The sequence below is a fragment of the Fusarium phalaenopsidis genome, assembly GCF_050370095.1.
Source record: "Fusarium phalaenopsidis strain FUZ10S chromosome Unknown contig_32270, whole genome shotgun sequence".
NCBI classification, from domain to species: Eukaryota; Fungi; Ascomycota; class Sordariomycetes; order Hypocreales; family Nectriaceae; genus Fusarium; species Fusarium phalaenopsidis.
Window position 1 is genome coordinate 139,932 of NW_028145421.1, and position 20,623 is coordinate 160,554.

The window sequence follows — 20,623 nt, forward strand, 5'->3', positions numbered from 1 at the left end:
GATTTGGATGAGTCGCGGTATTAATTGGCCTCAGAGAAAGAAAACAGAAATAAGGGAGAGAAAAGACAAACAAGAAGAAAGGGACCGCCGTAGTCCAAAATGACAGCACTCCCAATTGCACTGGTTTATAAAAGAGAGCCAAACGACCAAGAAAGATAACAGAGAGGCGAAGGGGGCGATAACGAGTCGCAATCTTCAGCCTGGAAGGTTGCAGAAAGTTTTCTACCTACCTATCCAGGCCACACACAGGTTACCCCGGACCCAACACGCATGAGTTGGATTCGCGGAACGTCTGAGCCTGCGGGCTTTGGGAACCATTGGGGAGTGCTTCGCCGTCTTGGCCTTTCTTGGTAAATTGCCCCGTCGACGGACTGGGCTTACATGGGAAGGCTTGGCTGTCACATAATCGTGTCTGATATGATAGCCTAAGACGAAGAACCATGCATCAGACCAATAACAGTAAGGTCGCTGGCAATAAGGTTTCGGAGCGCTTTGACAAGCTCGGTTCTAGAAGAGGCAAAACAGACGATTAAACTAAAATTTGGGGCCAAAAGTCTGCGAACACGCCACCTCAGCCCCCCCAATTGCATTTTAACCACACAACTTCACTTATACACAACTTTGCGAAATAAAGGTCAATTAAGAAGATAATTATACCAGCTTATAGCCCTGCTTTCACTCTTTAATACTTTGTATACCAACCCTTGGCTCGTCGCACGGCTGCGAGCCGATGAGGGATTGAGTCAATGAGGGTGGTAATTTGCTCTGGAGTTATTGCATCCCACGCCTTCTTCAGGCATTTGATCAATTCTTCCCTGTCAGCCTCATTATCCTTTAATTCTTCTAAGTGAGGGAACATCTTCCTCATATTGGCCTTGAGAGCTTTCCATACGTGCTCAATGGGGTTAAGATCCGGCGAGTGTGCCGGCCAGTCAATAAACTCAATGCCGTGCTCCATCAACCACGCCTGGGTTGATTGAGCTGTATGTATTCGGGCATTATCTTGCTGAAATCGTCGTGTGCCATCATAAACAGGAAGTAAACCCTCTAATAAAGCTTGTTGATAGCTAAGAGCCGAGTATCCTTTCCGCTTTGCCTGTTGATCGCGCTCCATGATAATAAGGTGCGATTTTCCGCCTCTCCAGATCGCTGCCCAAACCATGATCGATATTTTACTCTTCCCATGGACCGTGATATTCACAAATCCCCTCAGAAACTTCTCGTGAGGTTTCCGGAAGAGCCAGCCGCGTTTATAGTTAGGTTGCGACTATACGGTTGATTCATCTGAGAAGATTATCTCGAGGGTGGGTTAGCTTAGTGAACTTTGACCAGACCAAAATAATACTCCATCTTTACATAGCCATACCTCCATCAATTCATCTTCTTCGCCGGCCCAACCTTCTGCCCATTATAGCCGCTATTTTGCTATTTCTTTTGATATAGGTATCCGCTGCATAGCTCTCCATTTGCGACCGTAAAATGTGCGGACAATTCGCTTGATTATCGTACGCGATATATGACCACCTAACACGCCAACTAACGCGTCATATGTAATCTTGCGGTCCTTTTTAAGTAAGATAATAACATACTTAATATCAGATGGCATAAGCTTCTTTGGCCGGCCTTCACGGGGTTTCTTTTTAATCGTGCCGTCTTCTTTCCAGCGCTTTACAATCTTATGCGTAGTCGATAGTGTCGTTTTGAACTCTTGCGCGACATCGCGGTGGGTTCTTCCCTTGCTGATCTCATTGATAATAAGAGCTCTTTGAACCTCATTAAATTCTTGGTTTCGTCGTCGATTTGCGCTTATAATGGTACCAAAAGTAGGCTAAGAAGATATAATTTGAACAAATTGTGTGAGGTTAAAGATGCAACACGTGTCGGAGGGTGACGCGCCGGATGACGCGGTGTGGGGTTTTGTTCGCAGACTTTTGACCCGTAATTTTAACTAACAAAGCCCCGAAGGTCTAGATGAGACTGGCTTGCTAGTTAGCTGTCAGGAATTATACCCCTCCATCAAATGGTAGCATTGTCCGTCGGTTCCGCGCTGATCCAGGGTCCTGAAGCTACGGAACATCTGGCCGAGGACTGGAAATTACCCACCCACCATCATCCCCCTGTCGGCTGCAGCCCGTGCTCCTTATGGTTAAATGCACCCACTGAATGGATCGCTCGGGACCTCCAATTCCTCTTATCCGGCCGGGGAGGGGGGGATGCCACCCCAGCGGTTCTGATTCCTCGACAGGTGGCGCAAGCCACAACGCGTGGACGAGACGCCAACGGTCAGGAACTGATAAAGGCTGTTGAGAGTGCGCTGATTAATTACATGCATGGCCATGTCCCGTTTGTGACTGATGTTTCAAATTGTGAGACTGACGCTTAACGAGCCCATTCGTTCAAATCTCCTCCAGTTTGTCCATCCACCTTGCTCGCGGGTGTGTTGCTATGTTGGATTCCATCGTCGTGTAGCCTAGCTGGCGCTTCTTTTACTCTCCCATTGACAATGTCGGCTCCGGCGGATCACGTTTTACTACGGCCATTTAACGATGTGACCAAATGGGCCAAATGTGCTTTATTGCAAGCGGATGGGTCCTTGGGCGACGACTACCAACAGGTTCCCCTCAGTCGATCATCGCAGTCGCTATTGAGAGAAGGGGAGCGGGCTTTGCGGCGCTTGACACCTTTACTTGAGAAGCCATCGCCTCAATTGAGCGATTTTCTCAGAGATCTCGCATTGCGCAACAGTAAGAGGCACAAGTTCTCAGCTTTCAGGTTCAGGTTCACACTAACAGTAGAACAGATGATGTTGTGAGCCAAGTTCGGTCAATTGACATTTTGCTCTACGACTTTGAGGACTTTATTGAACCTCAGACATATGACAAGGCCAAGTTTGACGAGCTGCAAGCGGCGACCAAAGAACTGGCCATCACTCTGGTAGAAAGGATTACAAGGTTCACAACCAAATCGGCGCTGGATTTGCCATCACCGCCATCACAGTTTCCACCTCTTCCCCCACTCCCTCCTCTCCCCGATATACCCAGACCGGGCTCTCAACTATCATCACGCCCTTCAACCAGCATTTCAACCTCTGGTCCTAGTTTTGGTCGGGCCCAGAGAAGGCCCTCTCTCACTCGCGCAGCAGAGCAACGTGATGAATCCCGCCCTCCCCCCCGGCCAGCGAGGCCCATTGGCTATTTCGTATCACCATCTCCGATTTCACCAAGCTCATTATCATCACCCAATTCGTTACCTTTCTCGAATCAGTCAACCATTCCCGAGCAGGAAAGGGCAACATATGACTACGTCCAGACTCATCAACGTCAGATGAGTGCTTCAGAGTCACTTGCCAACGGTTTGCAAGGATTGGACATTCGGGACATGACTCCTCCAAGCTCCGTGGCACTATCTCCGAGATCAACCAACTACCAGAGCTCAATGAACCCGAGCGTCAGAGGTTCCAGCGGTTACACCTACGAAGATACTCCGCCACCATCCGTGACTGCTGAGCTCGCTTCTGAGCAGGACTGGGCATCCGCCATTGACCATCAGCCAGCCGCTGTCCCGCGCAGCTTGGGCTCGCTACCACCCCATCTTGAGGGGCGTGCAACAAGGTTCGGAGATTACCAGGATTCGAAACAATATCCATACACAACTGAGATTTCAGCGGAGCATCATCGATCGTCAATTGTGACTCAGGGATCTGGACCATCGATTCGATCAGACGCAAGCGGCGGGTCAGGGGTGAGAGCTGCGTCAATAGCGTCGGGCGCAACAAACAAGACAGACTCGGCGTCGGTAAAGGGCCTACAACCTCCACGAATCGCACCCTGTGACATTGGACCAGATAGTTCCATTTCCATGTTGGGGGGATTCTGTAAAGGAGCTCGAGCCTTTGCTGCCGGAGGTCCCGGACAAGCTATCAGAAAGGTCGGTGGAGGTTCAGACAGCACAGCGAGAGCTGGGGAGCAATATTCCCCAGAAATGCTCTTCGGATCAATGTTGGCGACTTCAACCGAAGCCTACGCGGAACCTACCGCACAGTGCATCCATTGCGAGTACAAGACTCCGTACTCGCATTTGCTTCAGGACATGGATCAAGATCGTAAGTACACCACCAAGTTGAACATGAGATTGAAGTCTAATACACATCCTCAGCATTGGCCAGCCAACAAGCCAGGGGAGTCGTTTACCGGTCTCGTTTTCTCTACAAATCTCACATTGCAGTTCGAAACATCAATTCTGTCTACTTTGGCTGCCTCTTCTGCGATAAAGCCAAGGCTACGATCCGAGAGGGCGACGCGACTGTTTTCCAGACAGTTGACCTTCTCCTCCGTCACATATCTCGCCACCCCCGGCCATTGCCGCACATCCCGGGCCTTGTCGTCGCTTATGAGGACGTCGAGATAAGCAACCGAGGACGACAAGATTACGATTTGTTCTTTCCTAATTCCGCTCCTCCTACTCCTTATGTTGGGTTTCCAGCTAGTGAAGCGGATAGAATCTCATGCCTGCCCGTTGCGAGGGCGACAAAAGACCACATTCGCCGACGTAACGAGAAGCCACAGGCGAGACCCGATTCAGTGTCAGAAGTTTTGCAGTTTTTAGCAGGGGCGAAAATAGTTGGCGTCGAGTACCCGGAGAAGTGGGCTGGCAAATGGTGTCAGGGATGGCACGATGGGGCTTTCGGGACGTTTCCAAGCAAGATTATTGACTTGGAGCTCCCACAGCATGTGAACCCCGCATCATTGCCACGATCTCCTAGAACAGGAGTAGCTAGATGGAAATTTGAGGCAAAGTCAAAACGGGCCGGCTGGTTAACGTTTGGAAAAGGCAACACCATCTACAACCTTGCTTGTGAGTTTTCCTCGTCTGGCAATCTAATCGAAAGTAGCGCTGAAAACTATTAGGGGGAGGATCCGCATGCGTGGTTCTGGAGTGGTTCGGATGCCAACGGAGAGTATGGAATCTTTCCCAAGTCTCATATCTCGATAGAGTCCGTGCAGGATGGGTCTCTAGGAGATACGGGTCAAAGGCATGTTGTCAAGGAGAAGTCTCGATTTAGGGGTCTTTTTGGTAGGTAAGTCTAGATAGACCATGAGTGATTTTTGATGATTCTGGAGGACCCATGCGGCTATTGAATGATGGACCTTTTTGCTTTTTTTTTTTCTTCACTAGGTAGATCACGGAGAAGGGTAGGCCATTGGTTATGGCTTAAAAGCAGGCAAGTGGGATGGGTTTTAAAAGGGTTGTAGATCAATTGTGTATCATCATGGCTTCCGAGTAGATTTGGTAAAAACCATTACCGCACTCGCTTGAATCATTCATTTTCCAGTTCTAACTGTTTCCGGACCTACCCCAGAGTCGTGGCAAGGAAGCCAATGCCTGCGTTGAATGGGGTAGGTCGTTTAGGCCTTGGCACATGCGTAATGGTCCCGGAGAGACAAAAGGGCAGGCCATGATCGGCCCGAGTATGGATGGTCCCCAGACTAAGAGCAAGGGAGGTTATAATAAGCTCCGAGTGCTACATATAAAGGCACTAACGCGGGGATTTGAACCAGGGGCTAAAGTTAGTTACACCGATGTTGTTCTCGATGACACCATATCTACGGCCCGATGGACTCGTTGTTGCGTCCAGGCAGGCATGTCGAGGCCCCGGGGCGTTGTAGTCAGTTCAGAGGCCAGGTGGTTTGTTGAAGGAACGCAGCATTGGAGTTATACTTGCAAGGACAAGGTGAGTTGCTGTCTCAGGCTAAGGTAGGTCTCAGGGGTAAAGAAAAACTCGACAATGTAGTACTCATTCGGCGGGGGCGCGATGTGGTCATTTGAAGTGACACTCCCTAGGCCCTGCTATTTCTCCCCTCGTCTGCTCTTGGTGTGCTTGAAAATGAAGTTCCGTTATACTTGCCCCTCTCATCCCGTGTGGTCAAAAAGCTCTCCGGCGGACCCAAGTACGATTCTCTTACACCCCCAAGATCAACCACAATCTTCTGAATGACAATGTTGGGGAGCAGCGCCCAGATACGAAGACTGTATGCACCCTCCTGAGGAACATCAAACGAAGTTGTTGTGTAGTTCCCATGCAGCCCCCAAACGGCATTTGCCACAGCATATCCCCATCCATCGGGCATGTTGCCACCAATGTTGGGCCCAATGGGTTGGACCACTGTAGGCTCAGGCTGCTTCTGACCAGAAGGCCAAAGAACGATGGCGTACGCGAGAGGATTGTTGTCGCCGAGGTAATTGGCTGCCGGAGACATGAAAATTGTCACATTGGTCTGAGAATGGTTGCTGAAGAGGTACATGTCGTACGTCAGGGCAGGGCCTTGACCGATATCAAGTTTTTCCGTATCGAGTGGGAAGAGACCCACGCCGGCAGATGTGCGGCCGTAGTTCTTCAGGGTGTGATACTTGAGAGAATTTTCACTGTCATCGTCGTAGAAAATGTCTTGATGGTTTTGCGCTTCGATGGAAACGTGCCCGTCTGACTCGACGAAACCCCCCGAAAAGTTACCAGGAACTTCCCGGTTGATGATCGTTGCGACAACACGCGGTTCTTGTCCAGCATACTTTTCGAAGCCACGACAGTTACTGGTGAAATTGATAAATACCTCGGTGGTGCTTGGGGCACTCGGGGCATTGTCCCAGTCGACTGTGACGTAGATACGAGTATCAGTGCCGTTGCCACCACCAACAGTTCCGTTGGACTCCGATAGTTGGACATATGTCTCCTTTGTAGAAGCAAACCAGTTGCAAGGTTTATTGCCCCGGTGGAATACGTCGATGTAACGGAATTGAGCACCAAAGGGCTCCAAGGGTGGAAGTGGTAGACTGTTGGTCGACAGAGGGTGCCATCTGCTGTCGCCCTGGATCGTGGCATTGGACCCTTCAACCCCAATGCCGTACTGCCCACCGAGGGAAGGAAATACATCTTGGACAAATCGTAGATCCGGAAGGGTGTTTCTCATCGGCTGTTGCCAGTAGCCATCGTATCCAAGGTGAGTTTCTGCGACAGGTTAATTTGCCTTCTATGAACAAGCGATGAAAGACTTACGGTCGAGCATGTGTGCCCATTTTCCATCAAGTACTTCGTCCCATCTCTGTGTGAGATTTGAATCATCATACATGAGGTCCACGCTCTCCCAGATCACATCATTGGCAGAGTTGCGTTTCTGCCCTGCGTAAAGCTGGTTTCTTGCTCCATTAATCTGGATCTTGTGGACAATCTCGCCTCCAAGAACGGGATGAAGCAACATCTCAAAGAAGGCAGCCTTGTACTCCTCGCCTAGTGCATCGTAGATAGCTTGTGTGTCCATCTTGAGTGTGGCCCACTGCTCCAGAACAGATTCAGCCTCGAGATAATTGATAACTGAATAGACGTGTGGTTCGACAAGTTCAAACTTGCGGCGGGCAGCATACCTTCCGTATCGAGTCACGATGTCCGTAATGTCGTCAGCATGTTCTTCGCCGAACTCTCTCTCAGCCCAAGCGCGGATCCACCGGCTCGTCCCGTCGATGCCCCAGCGCTCAGTGTCGTAGGCAAGATCGAGAAAATGGCTGATGGGAAGTTCATTTGGCTTGAGATCACCAACGTTGACGATCCATATCCGCCTTGCATTGCGGTGGTAGGCAAGAAGCATCTGCTCGGCTGTCTTCTCGAGCTGAATGGTGTTGATCCACTTGTAGTTCCTCGGATCTCCGACGTAATCAAAGTGGTAGTAAACTCCAGCAGCACCAGCTCGGTCAGTCTCGTTCTTGAGAGGAAGCCGACGAATATTGCCCCAGTTGTCGTCTGCCCAGAGAAGAGTGATGTCTTCTGGTACGACGAGGCCACGTTCTTGATAGGATTGGACCTCCTTGTACAGACACCAAAGGGAGGGTACATCCGACACGTTGTCAATGCCCAATCCCTCCTCAATGATAGTACGTTGGTTATCCACAAGAGTCTCTAGCATCTTGACGATGGCTTCAATTCCCAGGTTCCCCTCGATGGCAGTATCGCCTGTTCCTCGCATAGCCATGGTGAACAAGCTATTCCGGGCATACGGTTTGGCTCGCTCAACACCGTAGCGGAAGTACTCATCAATAGTCTTGTTGTTGGTATTGTACTGCCACTCGCCCTTATAAAAGGTTCGAAACTCATTCTGAGCTCGCATCAGTGGCTCCGTGTGAGAACCGCCGAGGACAATCTCGTAGGCGTCAAAGGTGGGCTGGTTCAGCGGATCGTCGACGTAGACCATACTTCCCCAGAGAGTCGGCCAGATGTAGTTCGCCCGAAGTCTGAGCAGGAGCTCCGAGACGAGGGCGTAGAAGTGGTGATTGTACGGAGCGGCATCATTCCAAGTCGCCTCCCATTGCGAGCTATCATGGCCGTCAGTGTTGAACAAGGCCAATGTGGTCTTTTCACTCACCCAACCCAGCTGGATAGTCCTGGCTGTTCATCATTCAAAAAGATGCCGCGGTACTTGACTGAAGGCGAGCCCTGGACTTTTGGCCCTGGCAGAGCGTAGATGTCGTCTCGTCGACGGATTGGGACATCAGCCCACCAGTACCATGGACTGACGCCGATTTGCTCACTAATGTCGTATATGCCGTAGATGGTGCCTCTTGGATCACTGCCGGCGACAACAAGTGCTCGTGCTGTGCCGTTCATGGGATCCTCAATCAGCTGGCTGACAAACGCTTCCCATTTTCCTTCAATCTTGCTGACGTCAACTTTCCCGTCCTCAATGAGCTTGTCTATAGCCTCTGAGTGGCCAATGGTTCCGACGATGATAACTGTGTTGGCGGGATCAGGATCATAATACTTTGGGCCTGAGAATGATTCCTCGTCAAGCGTCCGATACTGGTTCTCTCCATTAGCTGAGCATCTCCAACCGCTTTGTCGGGACTCACGTGGGTGTTGTTTTTGACATCCACTGGCTCAAAGGTGTACTTTGCCGGAGAAGCGCCAGTGTCGCCGTTACTGAGAGTAAAATTGGTTCCAGTGACGCGGCCAAAATCCACGGCGAGGTCTCCCGCGGCTCGAATCACGCCCCAGTAATCATCTTTAGACACCCTAATCTGACCTGTCGTGATGCTCCCTCCAAAGATCTGGAAGGAATCGTCTGAGTTGGTGAAGGATATGATCGGCTCTTGTCCCAAAGCAACGACATTCGCCGTCAAGCCGAAGAGGCCAATCAGCCAGAATGGGAGTATCTTCATAACGAACGTGCAATAAGGCCAGCAGCCCAGTGTTGCGGTGAGTTAGGGTTCCAGGTCCCTGACCCTCTTTTGGGTCCATCGACAGTATTTGTAGTGGAGCTTGGTTGCATGTCAACCGCAATAGAGTGATGGCATGAGATGAGACCATGTAATGGGCCATTTAGGCCTGATCACAAGGTTCCAGGCCAAGATCAAAATTGCCGTGCGACGTGGTATCCAACCCCTCTTGACATGTTCACATTTAACCATAAAAGCCCCAACCTTGATACTACTCTGGCCACAAAGCCATTGGCCTATCACGATTCTGGCGTGTTGATCATCATGTTGAGAATTGCGACCCTTCCAGGTTTCGGGACGATCCACATGAATGCCGACGGGTGTCTGGATAAATAGCTTCCGTGTGGAGTCACTCTCGTGGCAGAAGACCTGAAACCGGGGTAGAGGGGTAACCAGAGTGGGACGACGAAAAGGTTCACAAAAGAGATCGATTCTTGGCTTCACTCGTTACTCCATCCTCTTTACTCCGAAGGGTGATGGCTAGTGCGTTGTTGTGGGAAGAAAATGTGTCAGCATTGCCGCGTCATTCGACTCCAGGTAACTCTCTTGGGAAATGGAAGAAAAGAGTACTCCATAGGCCAGGCAAGATATATAATATTCCTTTGCGATATGCTTCAAGGAAACTCAGATTGAGGTCAAGGGTGTAATGCGGGGATGGTTACATCCAGTGGGCAGATATTCCAATTTAGCCGCGAAGGCTCACGTCCAGACCATCTGCCAGCCGCGGCTGCATTATGGGCGATCCCTTCCGCCCTAAAAAAAACATCGAATACCAAGATGGACTGGCTAAGTTGGGTATAGCCAACAGAGATAAAGCTCCGAGTACGGGGGTCATCATCCCAGCAGCAGTAGCTGCGCAAAACCACATACCTACGCAAAGGCAGTCAACTCAGCTCGAGTGTTTGTTTCTGCCAGCAATGCGTATCATTCCTGAGCTAAAGCGCCACGGCCATCATTTAGGGTATTACGTATGCTTGAACTAATGGCCTGCGCCCTATATTTCGGTTCATCTGCCTCTAGAGCCACCAGCACCAGAGCAGGGTCCACAGAACTCCCATGTCAAGCATTGAGGGGGTTAACTTTTTTCCTCATCTGGTGACCAAGTCTTCACCGAAAGTCATGTGACAGTCTCACGCAAGAGCCAACCACGAAGTCAGATTCGACCACTTGTGAACCTCCGCACTTCAACAAATTATCTCAACACAGAATCATCACACCACCTGGATACATCAGCCAACATGTCAGCCCCTCTAGGTCTCGCAATCATAGGTACAAACTGGATCACAAATTCGTTTGTGCAGTCATCCCATGAGAGCAAGAAGTTCCAGTTGAAGGCAGTGTACTCGCGAAGCCTGGATACCGCCAACAAGTTTGTCTCAGAGACCCCCTCCATCAAAGATGTTGCCGCCATCAAATTGTACGATAACTTGGACACGATGCTCTCCGATTCGAACGTCGATGTTGTATATATTGCTTCTCCAAACTCACTCCATCATGAGCAAGGTTTGAAGGCACTTGGTGCTGGGAAGCATGTCATCATGGAGAAACCCTTTGCCTCCAATGTCAAAGAGCTAGAGGCCCTTTACCAACTCGCCGACTCCAAGGGCTTGCTAATTCTGGAGGCTTATCGACACATCCAAGAGCCCAATTTCCAGAAGCTGCAAAGCCTACTCAACGATGAAAAGACCCGAACCGAGAAGTTCGGACCAGTCTATGGCGCCAGTCTCAATATGGCCGTGTACTCGTCACGGTACGCCAAGGTGTTGGAGGGCGAGGAGCCAAACGTTCTTTCACCCAAGTTTAGCGGAGGTTGCCTGTGGGACATGGGGTGTTACGTCGTCATGTTCGCTCTGGCTCTCTTCGGAAAGCCTGCAAGCCAGACATACTATCCTGCTATCATCCGCACTGGTGTTGATGGCGGCGGTCACATCATCTTCCAATATTCGTCTCAGTCTTCGCAGCACAAACGCGACTTTACGGTGCACGCTCACACCAGCAAGGTGTACACGTCGACTGCCCCTACCGAGATCTACTGCGAGAAGGGCACCATTAGGATCAACGGCGGAACTGGCGTGACAGATATCAACACAGTGGAATTTGTTCCCCGCGGATCAAAGGAAGCCGAACAGCTCGGTGACACGAACCCCGAGTATACTGGCTTCTTGAACTTAACCTGGGAGGCCAAGGAGATTGGGCGGGTTATTCAAGAAGGAGATAAAGAGGCCGAGAGTCATCTGAGGCAGCTAACCGTCAATGTTCTTACGGTCATGGAAGATATGAGGAGGGCGAACGGCATTGTATTTGAGTGTGAAAAGTAGAGCAATGGCCAGTTAAATGGCTTGATGTTTGGCCTTACATTACTGATCTCGAGAGTGCCATTTGACGCGTTACTATTTTGACACTGCTGCATTGATACCCTTCGGCTTGCTCGGGTCCTTAAACCGTATAATGGGCGGCCTGTCTTCCCCATAGCAAAGAGTATCCCAGGAAACCTGAAGTAGCACCTAAGATTGTGAAAATGGAATTCAAGCAGGATGAATACCTGGACTTAACATGGAAACCTATCTCAAGCTAATCAAGCAGTAAACATGTACCAATGCTTCAACTCTCTTGAGAAGATTGGCCGAGCTAGGGAGCAGGACGAAGGCAAGATAAGAAGAAGAAAGAGACTCAACCCCAGAGTAGCAATTGAGCTACTCATCATGGATATCAAAGGGCGGTCCCTGCGTCCTGGTAGATGCCTAGACTTCAACCTTTACCTTTCCATCCTCGCTGACACCATCAGGAGTTTCAACTCCCAAGACAATGTCACCGCCTTCGAAGGGTGTCTCCTCACCAAGGCCCTTTACAGGGAACATAATGTTAAGACCCCAGAACATTGCGAAACTCCAGAAAACGCCGACCAAGAATGTGAGGTTATACAGACGGATCCAACTCTGGTACTGTGACCCATCGTATGCATTGACGGTACCCACCAATCCAGCTATTGTCTTGTTAGTATCTGGATGATACAATGCAGTGTGGCATGCGGAACTGACGAATGAAGGGCCACATGGCCATGATGAAAACCACTGGGGCACGCCAGTTCAATCCACCTTGATACCAGTAAATGGATGAAGCGTCTCCGATATAAAGATCATTCAGCTTGAGCTTTTGGCGCCGAACAACGAGATAATCGGCAAGCATAATGCCTGTCGCTGGAGCCATAAAGATACCGAAACCACTTAGCACCTGAAGGAACTTTGTGCCAGTGGTCAAAAGTTGCCAGGGTCTGCCGAAAGTTGTCAGCTGAGACGTCCTCCCTCTCAAAGTTCCAATGTAACTCACTGAACAGCGATGCCAATGACCGCCATGATATATCCACCACGTCGGATATTGATATACTTAGGCCAGAGACCAGCCATGTCCATTCCACAAGAGACGGAGTTGAGCACGACCGAGATCGAAAGCTGTGAGGCGACAAGGCCAAGGCTGGCGAAGAAAACGGCGGCTCTAACGCCAGAGCTGTTGTTATAGTAGTTCTGGATCTCACCTAGGAGCATGATGGGGCTCCAAACGATGTCCCCACCCATGACTTCACGGGCAGCACTCGTGACGACAATTCCAATGATTGCCGTCACCGTGATAGTCAGAGGGGACGCAACAAGTTGGGAGAGAATAGGAGCATTCGGCGTCCTGGCGTATCGAGTCCAGTCAGACTGCCCAAGAGTTCCAGCACCCCAGGCCCCAAGAATTGAGGTTATACCGAAGAGGAACGCCCAGCCAACATTTGGTGCGGTGCCGGGTTGGTGGAACATGCTGCCAGAGCCCCCAGCCTGGGACACAGCCCTGTGGGTAGTTAGCCTACGGTTATCTACATGTGAGCTCCAATTTATTGATGCTTACCAAATAAGTAGGCCAGTGCAAGTACCGCAAAACAAAACGAAGCAGATGACGAATGGGATCTGCAGTTTCTCTGGCTTGACGAGGACGAATGGAACAAAGACAAACATCCAGATAATGAGACCGATGAAATCCTTGGTCTCTAGATGCGAACTCTCGGCAAAATAATTCTTCATGTTGGCGAAAGCTTTATGAATGAAATGTTAACTAGTATCCTGGCCTTCTGACACTTGGGAGGTTACTCACCTGGGATGATGGCACCGATCAAGACTCTCGTGGCTTGTCCGCCCCAGAAGGCTTGGATTCCGAACCAAATGCATGACACGAACACTCTCAGAATGACAGGAACTTTGATTGCAACATGTTAGCATGAATAGCGCGTGTTAAGATGGTCACATGTGCTAGGGTCAAAGACTCACAATACGATCCTCTCATGCCCCAGCTGAAGCGGCTGGATACGGTGAAGCCAATATGATGATGAGCTCCCATCCAGCCACAGGCGACCGCCAAAAGTCCAGTCAACACTGCACCGAGGATCTGGATTTCTTGTTAGGGAAACTTTTCACTTGAGCTCCACGAAACAATATTGTTGGCTCAGAGAATTACATACCACGCAGCCGATGGCCTGCTGTGGGCTTAGGCCAAACTCCAGCAGCGTACTACCCGTCGTCCAGGCGGACACACAAGAGCCAGAGACGGTCCAGTAGCCTGGAGGGTTGTCAGTCCAGTCGAGGAAGTTCTTGACAGGAGAGACCTCAACATACCGACATAGGACCACTGCCCATAGGTCTGACGCTCAGGGGGGATGGGGATCAAATCCCGATTACACCACTGTGTATTATCGTAGTTTGCCTCATCGTCTTTGGGGCTGCGAGGTTCAAGTTAGCCAAACTACAGAACTATCGAGTTTCACTAATAGGGATCTTACCACTCAAGCTTGCGCTTGTACTTTTCCCAGTCAATAGCCATGTCGGCTGCCTATGGACGAACGTGTTTGGAATTTGGACTTTGTGTTTTCTTGGTTGGAGTCAAGGTCACCCCACAGTGCATGCATGAAACTGCGAGCAGTGCGTGCGTTTTGCTTCTGTGCTTATTCTGGGGATCGATCAATCATCTGCATTCTTATTTGTCTTGCTTTCTCATGACTAAATGTGAAGGACGGCTAAGTTGTGATACAGCTCCAAGGGTCAGAAGCGGTAACACCATCAGGTGGGCCGAATCCTTAGCGCGGGTGGTAGGCCGATCAATCTAGGCCGACGCCAGGTGATAGGAGATTGTGCCCTGGACTACTGCTGATAACTATTGATGACGCTTCAACCCTGACCCTGCTGAACACACAAGCTTAGGCAAGGGTTGTAGATCGGAAACAACGTCGGCAAATCTGAAGCCAACAATAGATCGATAAACATCCATCCCAGGCCTCATAACTCGTTCTGGTTCGACATCCTTTATCGCCATATCTTTTCACTTCCAGCTCTACACAACGCCACGCACACCATCCGATACGAATCAAGATGGATGCCAAGAACGCAACTTCCCTCAGTTACAAGCTGAACACCGGTGCCTCCATTCCGGCCATTGGCCTGGGTACCTGGCAGTCTGCCGAAGATCAGACCCGGGATGCTGTCAAGTACGCCCTGCAGAACGGGTACCGACATATTGACACCGCCTTCAACTACAAGAATGAAAAGGAAGTTGGAGATGGCGTTCGCGCCTCTGGCATTCCTAGAGAGGAAATTTGGGTTACAACAAAGCTAGACAATGACTGGCATCATCGTGCAAGCGAAGGCCTGGCATCCTCCCTGAAAGACTTGGGGCTTGACTACGTCGACCTATTCCTGGTGCACTTCCCCTGCTCTACGGACCCAACAGACAGTTCCAAACACCTCGCTGATTGGGACTACGTGAAGACATGGTAAAGAGGCCGAAGCGTTCTACGAGATCACAGCTAACCTGACACAGGCAAGAGATGCAGAAGCTGCTTGAAACTGGAAAGGTGAAGAACATTGGAGTGTCCAACTTCCAGATCCGCCATCTCGAGAAACTTCTCAGCGATCCATCATGCAAGGTTGTCCCCGCAGTAAACCAGCTTGAGGTAAGTCATCTCCCCGGGAATGACATGGGGACTCCAGATGATCTAACTGACCTGTCAACCTTAGTTGCACCCTTACAACCCTTCGTGAGGCTTTTTCGACCACACTTTTGAGAATCTCGTTTGCTAATCAATATGATGAATCAGGCCTAAGCTTGTGGAATACTGCAAATCCAAGGGCATACACTGCACTGCATACAGCTGCCTGGGTGGTAACTCGACCTCGCCCATCAACGGCCACACCGATCTTGTCAAGAATAGCACAGTGACAAAGATCGCAGAGGCCAAGGGGAAGACGCCTGCCCAGATCCTGTAAGATGGCCACAGGGGAACAATTCAGGCGAGTCTAGCACTAACATTGTTCTTAGCCTAAAATGGGGATTGCAGCGCGGCACCAGTGTCATTCCCAAGAGCGTTACGCCTACGCGCATCGCTTCTAACTTTGACTTGGACGGATGGGTTCTGTCCGAGGATGACATTGCAGAGCTTACTGGAATTAAGACGCGTTCCAAGGTTGTTGGGGACAGCTGGATGCCCATTAAGGTGTTTTTCGGTGACGATGAGTAGGGTAGTGGCCGAGGCAGAGCCACCTTGTAAATAATAGAGCAAATAGGAACAAAAGTTTCTTTCTTTGAATCTAAAAAGTGGCCAAGTTGGTTCTGTGTATTAATGTGATGATATCAGGGTCTGGTCAATGGGTGAGTTGAGGTTGAACTCGCATTGCTAAGATCACCTTATTTGCATCAGGGTCGTCAAAAACTATTGCCTATCCTCCACAGATACCTTTATTTGTCTACAATGCTCTCTAATTAACTTGATAGGTGATCACTCACTGGATTTTAGAGAGATTTGTCACCGACAATTGGTCATGTTAAGTACAGCTCATGTACTGACCCTATAAATACTAAAGACTAAGATCTATTCAAGCCCAGAACACTTTTCATGTACCCAGTGCGTCCTCGTATTTGTGAGCACGAACAGAACATTATTCATTTGGATTAAAGATGACCTTCTGTACTTTCATCTTGTCAAAAATCTCATAAGCCTCCACGGCCTCCGTAAGAGGCATGATTTTCTCAAACATGAAACTGTGGGCAGTGCTGGTCAGTACAAGCAACCTTCAGGGGATGGGCATGGGATTATCTACTTCAGCTTCTGGTGATTGCGCGTCAGTACCTCGAGAGCTTCTTTGAAGACCGCACGAACAGGACACCGACCCATCTGAATTCGGAGGTTCTTGCTACGGGATTATTAACTACTGTGCGCTGAGGGCAAATAAATCGGATAGAAGGACTTACTCATATGCCTCGGTTCCTGTCCATGGGATCTATGTTATGGTTAGCACACTGATTTGGGTGTAAAAGGGGCACCTCTCTCAACTCTCACCTCTGCGTTGTGTACACCAATGCTGCTGATGACACCCCATGGGCGAATGATATCGTATGCAGTTCTCAGCGCCTTACTCAGACCAACGACCTCAATCACCGCGTCTGCCCCCCTTCCCTCCGAAACATCCATGATCTTCTGCATCATAGTATCATGGTCCTTGACATAGTTCAAAGGCTCTGCGCCAAGCGTCTTTGCCAGCTCCAAGCGGCTTTCTATACCATCGATAGCAAAAAGGTGTTTCGGCTTGTACTCGAGTGCGGAAATAATCGCGCAGAGCCCAACTGGACCGCATCCAATAACGACCACGGTTGCGTCTGAGCGATCCATCCCATCCAGCATCTTGAATGCGTTCTTGGCGCCGAAGAATCCAGTTGGGAAGATGTCGGCCATGAGAACGAGTGTCTCTTGAGGGACACCAGTGGGTGACTTGAGCACGGTTCCATCAGCGTAGGGGACACGGACGTATTGCGCCTGTCCGCCGTCTAGGAGAGGGCTGCCAAAAGGTAGGGATGATGCGCATCGAGATGTCCAGCCTTGGCGGCAGTAGAAGCAATTCATGCTGTGAGGTACCCGAGTTCAGTAGCTGAGGACAAACTTGGTGTTGTGATTTCACCTACCAAGATGCCGTGAAGGGTACAATAACTTGATCGCCAATCTGAACAGTCTCGACGTTCTCACCAGTATGCGTTACAATGCCGGTAAATTCGTGACCCATAATAAACCCCGGATTGGAGGGTTCATGGCCACGATATACATGAAGTTCACTGCATCCTACATGTCAGAACCTAGTCGATGCCAAAAGGTATTGAGGGCATGGTACATACGAGCCACACAGTGCTGTAGCTGTAACCTTGATGATGATATCGCAACTGTCTTGCACTTCCCAGCGAACATTGTTAGCAGGTAGAAATGTAATGACTGCCAACTGGACACGGGGCTCGCCCTTGCTTCATTTGCACTTACGTTTTGGCACTGGCCGATCCTGCACGGATACTTTGAAGGGGCCGTCAAAGATGACGGCCTTCATGAGCTCATTGTTGGTCATTCCTTGGGATTATCCAGAGATGCCTTGTTGGCGTCGAGTTCGAAGTCCCAGGGTCTGCAAATCCGGTAATTCACACGAAATTACACAGCTGATAAGATACAGCTTCGCATTCTACTAGGAGAGGACCGGATTATACCGGAACAGGCCGACTAGGCTAATACAAACATAATCAGCATTGCAGTGTCAGTGTGTCATTTGGTGATAGCGGTTGTGTCAATGATTCTCAATAGCTTGTTGGATAGTCAGTTTCGCGAGAGGCTGCACGTGAAGGTCGTTTCCAGCTAGGCGGCCTTCCATCGGCCAACCAACCTTATCTAAGTTGGCCGATCGAGGCGATATCGCCCAAGCCAACGGGAATGATTACCCTAAAGGAATGGTGGAGCCGAACTGAGAGCCCCCTGACTCGCGTATCAGCCCGCCCTAGAACCTGTAAGCCTCAAGATGGTTGAGATGGTCAGGGCACCCCCGCTACAGTTTAGGCACCCAGCTACCAATGCCCACTCCCTGCTCTGCCGACGCCCAATACAGGACACCCTCAGCCATTGGCTTGGCTCTTGACCGGGCATCGTTCATGAACGTCATGTTGGCCGATCGAGATTCGGGTATCAAATCTTTGTTTCATGCCATTTGTTGTTGATAGTAAAGTTTCGGTTAACTATGTTGTTGGGCGGGTCTAGGCCAAACACTCTCGAATTACTGATTGACTTGTCTTCGTGTCGGTAACAGCGTCTTGAGATGGTTTTAGGATTCGGTCTAGATGAGATGCCGCCTGCAACTAATCACCATCTCGAAATATCACAAGATGCCTATTATGTCAACACGCGAAGAGGTTTTTGGTTGTGTATCATGACTGCTCCAAAAAGGGCTTTGGTATGATAACAAAGATCACAGCCATCAGCATATGCTGGTATCATAAACTAATATCGTAAAACGCCGTAGCATCAGTTGGCCATGGCAGTATGATTGGGATAAGTGAGTCTCATTAGAATTGCTCATCTGTGATTCGGAACTGAGACTGTATTTCTGCCTAGCAGCTACCTGCTCATACTAACATGCATACCACCAACCATGTGATATCCAGCTTTGGGCCAGCTACACCCCTAGTACGTCGAGTTGAGCCGCATGTTGATATAGTCCATGGCGTTGACAGGCTCATACTTCTTCGGCCGATCGGGCCCCCAACATCCTGGCACACAGTCGATCGTACGCTCAGCATCAGCGCAAACAAAGTATGGGATCGAGTAGCGCTCCTTCGTCATGCGCACCTGGCTCTTGTCCTTGGGCTCCTCTGCCGCTGGCGCACGCACATGGTGCATCGTAGACCGCAGCTCGTCGTTACTCCAGCGCATCAGAAAATCACCAATGTTGACCACGATGGTTCCGGGGATGTAAGGTGCCTGGATGTACGTGCCTTTGTTGTGGATGTCCTCTACTTCGAGGCCACCGACTTCATCCTGGAACAGCATCGTCAGAGTGCCGAAGTCGGTGTGCGCTCCGATGCCATCCAGCTTTCCCGTGGCCATGAGCTCCTCCACAGCTGGCGGGTAGTGCAGTAGCCGGATCTGGTTGTTCTTCTCCTTGTGGTAGTCAACGAAAAAGTTGTCCTCAAGGCCCATGCCTACGGCGATGGCACGTAGTAGCTTGAGTTCCATCTCGTAGCACGTCTCATAGAACTTGATGAAGAACTCGCGGAAGCCCGGGATCACTTCTTCTGCCGGCCAGATGTTGCGCAGAGTCGCAGTGTTGTCCTCATTTCCCATCTCGTAAGACTCTTTGAAGTCGGGTTTCTTGCGCTCCTGTGCGATACCAGCCTCATCGAACACCATCTGCGTGACCTTTTCACGGCCAATTCCAGAGTAGCCACGATGATACCACCCTTCGGGCGGGTGGGGGACCTTTTCCTTCTCTTCTTGTGGCAGGTCAAAGAACTTCTTGCTCTGGTTGCTCAGTTAGCTTGTTGTAACATGTGAGGATGTGCAGCGTGCCAGCTTACCCATCCGAACGCCTCGTCTACCATCTCTTGCGGAACTGCATGGTTCTTGATATAGGCAAAGCCAACGTGCTTAAAGGCGTGGAATATCTCCTTGCCAGACTTTGCGTACGTCTCATGTTGAGAGTCGTCGCTGAGCAGCGGCGCAAAGTCGATGACCGGGATAGCCATTGTCTGATCAGGAAGAGAGCCCATTAACAAGACTGTTGTTGAGGATGAAAGAGTTTGTGGTTAATAAAGAGCCTCAAGGGCAAATGTAAAACAGTCAATGACGATGCTGACAGTGATGGCGATGGCTTAGTGGCGCCGAGTCTGACACTAACTTGGGTCAAGAGCTGTTATTCCGTCGTTGGAATCGTTGCTATGTAGTGATGGCCAAAGTCGCACGCCATTGTCCTAAATACAACTGCCGTCGGGCGCCTCCGGCTGCTGCACTCGACAAGTCGTACTACGTGGGCTCGGCCTGTCGCTCTGGAGCAGTTGATGATTGGCGATGTGTTGTGCTGACCATGCCGCATATCCAACTGTGTGCGATCAACCCCGCAATGCCGGTCTACCGCAACACACCAAGAAGATTCGCTGCCTACTGGTTAGTTATCCCATCTGGTAACAATGTCTGCACAGTAGGCCGATGGCTGCAACCCCGCAAAGAGCCAATGCACTGGAACGCTTATCTGAGTCGAGCCTGAGCCCGCTCGCAAAGGAGGACCTGATGGGCCAATGGCGGCGTAAATGTCGAATCGGATCGCCTCGCGGTGCAATTGATTGCTCGTTGACAGATAAGAATCCGGGGTAATAGAGGAGGTTGGACCTTGCCCGAACTCGCAGTGATTGAGACCCCATCGGCCTACTGTGCATAATCCGGAAGATACGATCGGCCTACTGCACTTGGCCGGCGTCAGTGGGGACTCACAAGAGCGTCTCGTTGCATTGTACTATGATTCACCAGAATGGCCTCGGGGACTTT

At 50.3% G+C, this 20,623-nt stretch overlaps 7 protein-coding genes across 7 annotated transcripts; 3 read left to right on the forward strand and 4 right to left on the reverse strand.

The window, feature by feature from the left end:
- Positions 1-2,503: 2,503 nt before the first annotated feature.
- On the forward strand, positions 2,504-5,062 carry LRP88_00051 (uncharacterized protein; the record flags this gene model as incomplete). The annotated part of the gene is made up of 4 exons (XM_083236771.1): positions 2,504-2,744; positions 2,801-4,102; positions 4,156-4,854; positions 4,908-5,062. The coding sequence occupies 4 exons, from the start codon at positions 2,504-2,506 to the stop codon at positions 5,060-5,062; spliced, it is 2,397 nt and encodes a 798-aa protein (XP_083107485.1).
- A 775-nt stretch (positions 5,063-5,837) lies between these two features.
- LRP88_00052 (uncharacterized protein) lies at positions 5,838-9,201 on the reverse strand (the record flags this gene model as incomplete). Its single annotated transcript, XM_083236772.1, has 4 exons — positions 5,838-7,003; positions 7,052-8,358; positions 8,409-8,842; positions 8,893-9,201. The coding sequence occupies 4 exons, from the start codon at positions 9,199-9,201 to the stop codon at positions 5,838-5,840; spliced, it is 3,216 nt and encodes a 1,071-aa protein (XP_083107486.1).
- A 1,295-nt stretch (positions 9,202-10,496) lies between these two features.
- On the forward strand, positions 10,497-11,576 carry LRP88_00053 (Gfo/Idh/MocA family protein; the record flags this gene model as incomplete). Its single annotated transcript, XM_083236773.1, has 1 exon — positions 10,497-11,576. One exon carries the CDS (start codon positions 10,497-10,499, stop codon positions 11,574-11,576), a length of 1,080 nt encoding a protein of 359 aa, XP_083107487.1.
- Positions 11,577-11,999: 423 nt separating this feature from the next.
- Positions 12,000-14,109, reverse strand: LRP88_00054 (nucleobase cation symporter-1 family protein; the record flags this gene model as incomplete). The annotated part of the gene is made up of 9 exons (XM_083236774.1): positions 12,000-12,241; positions 12,297-12,529; positions 12,586-13,086; positions 13,144-13,327; positions 13,387-13,488; positions 13,560-13,677; positions 13,751-13,848; positions 13,905-14,008; positions 14,069-14,109. The coding sequence occupies 9 exons, from the start codon at positions 14,107-14,109 to the stop codon at positions 12,000-12,002; spliced, it is 1,623 nt and encodes a 540-aa protein (XP_083107488.1).
- A 545-nt stretch (positions 14,110-14,654) lies between these two features.
- Positions 14,655-15,799, forward strand: LRP88_00055 (uncharacterized protein; the record flags this gene model as incomplete). Its single annotated transcript, XM_083236775.1, has 5 exons — positions 14,655-15,055; positions 15,103-15,235; positions 15,300-15,319; positions 15,380-15,544; positions 15,601-15,799. The coding sequence occupies 5 exons, from the start codon at positions 14,655-14,657 to the stop codon at positions 15,797-15,799; spliced, it is 918 nt and encodes a 305-aa protein (XP_083107489.1).
- Positions 15,800-16,526: 727 nt separating this feature from the next.
- LRP88_00056 (uncharacterized protein) lies at positions 16,527-17,336 on the reverse strand (the record flags this gene model as incomplete). The annotated part of the gene is made up of 3 exons (XM_083236776.1): positions 16,527-16,559; positions 16,619-17,180; positions 17,239-17,336. The coding sequence occupies 3 exons, from the start codon at positions 17,334-17,336 to the stop codon at positions 16,527-16,529; spliced, it is 693 nt and encodes a 230-aa protein (XP_083107490.1).
- A 1,430-nt stretch (positions 17,337-18,766) lies between these two features.
- On the reverse strand, positions 18,767-19,851 carry LRP88_00057 (isopenicillin N synthase family dioxygenase; the record flags this gene model as incomplete). The annotated part of the gene is made up of 2 exons (XM_083236777.1): positions 18,767-19,603; positions 19,660-19,851. 2 exons carry the CDS (start codon positions 19,849-19,851, stop codon positions 18,767-18,769), a joined length of 1,029 nt encoding a protein of 342 aa, XP_083107491.1.
- Between the last annotated feature and the right edge of the window lie 772 nt (positions 19,852-20,623).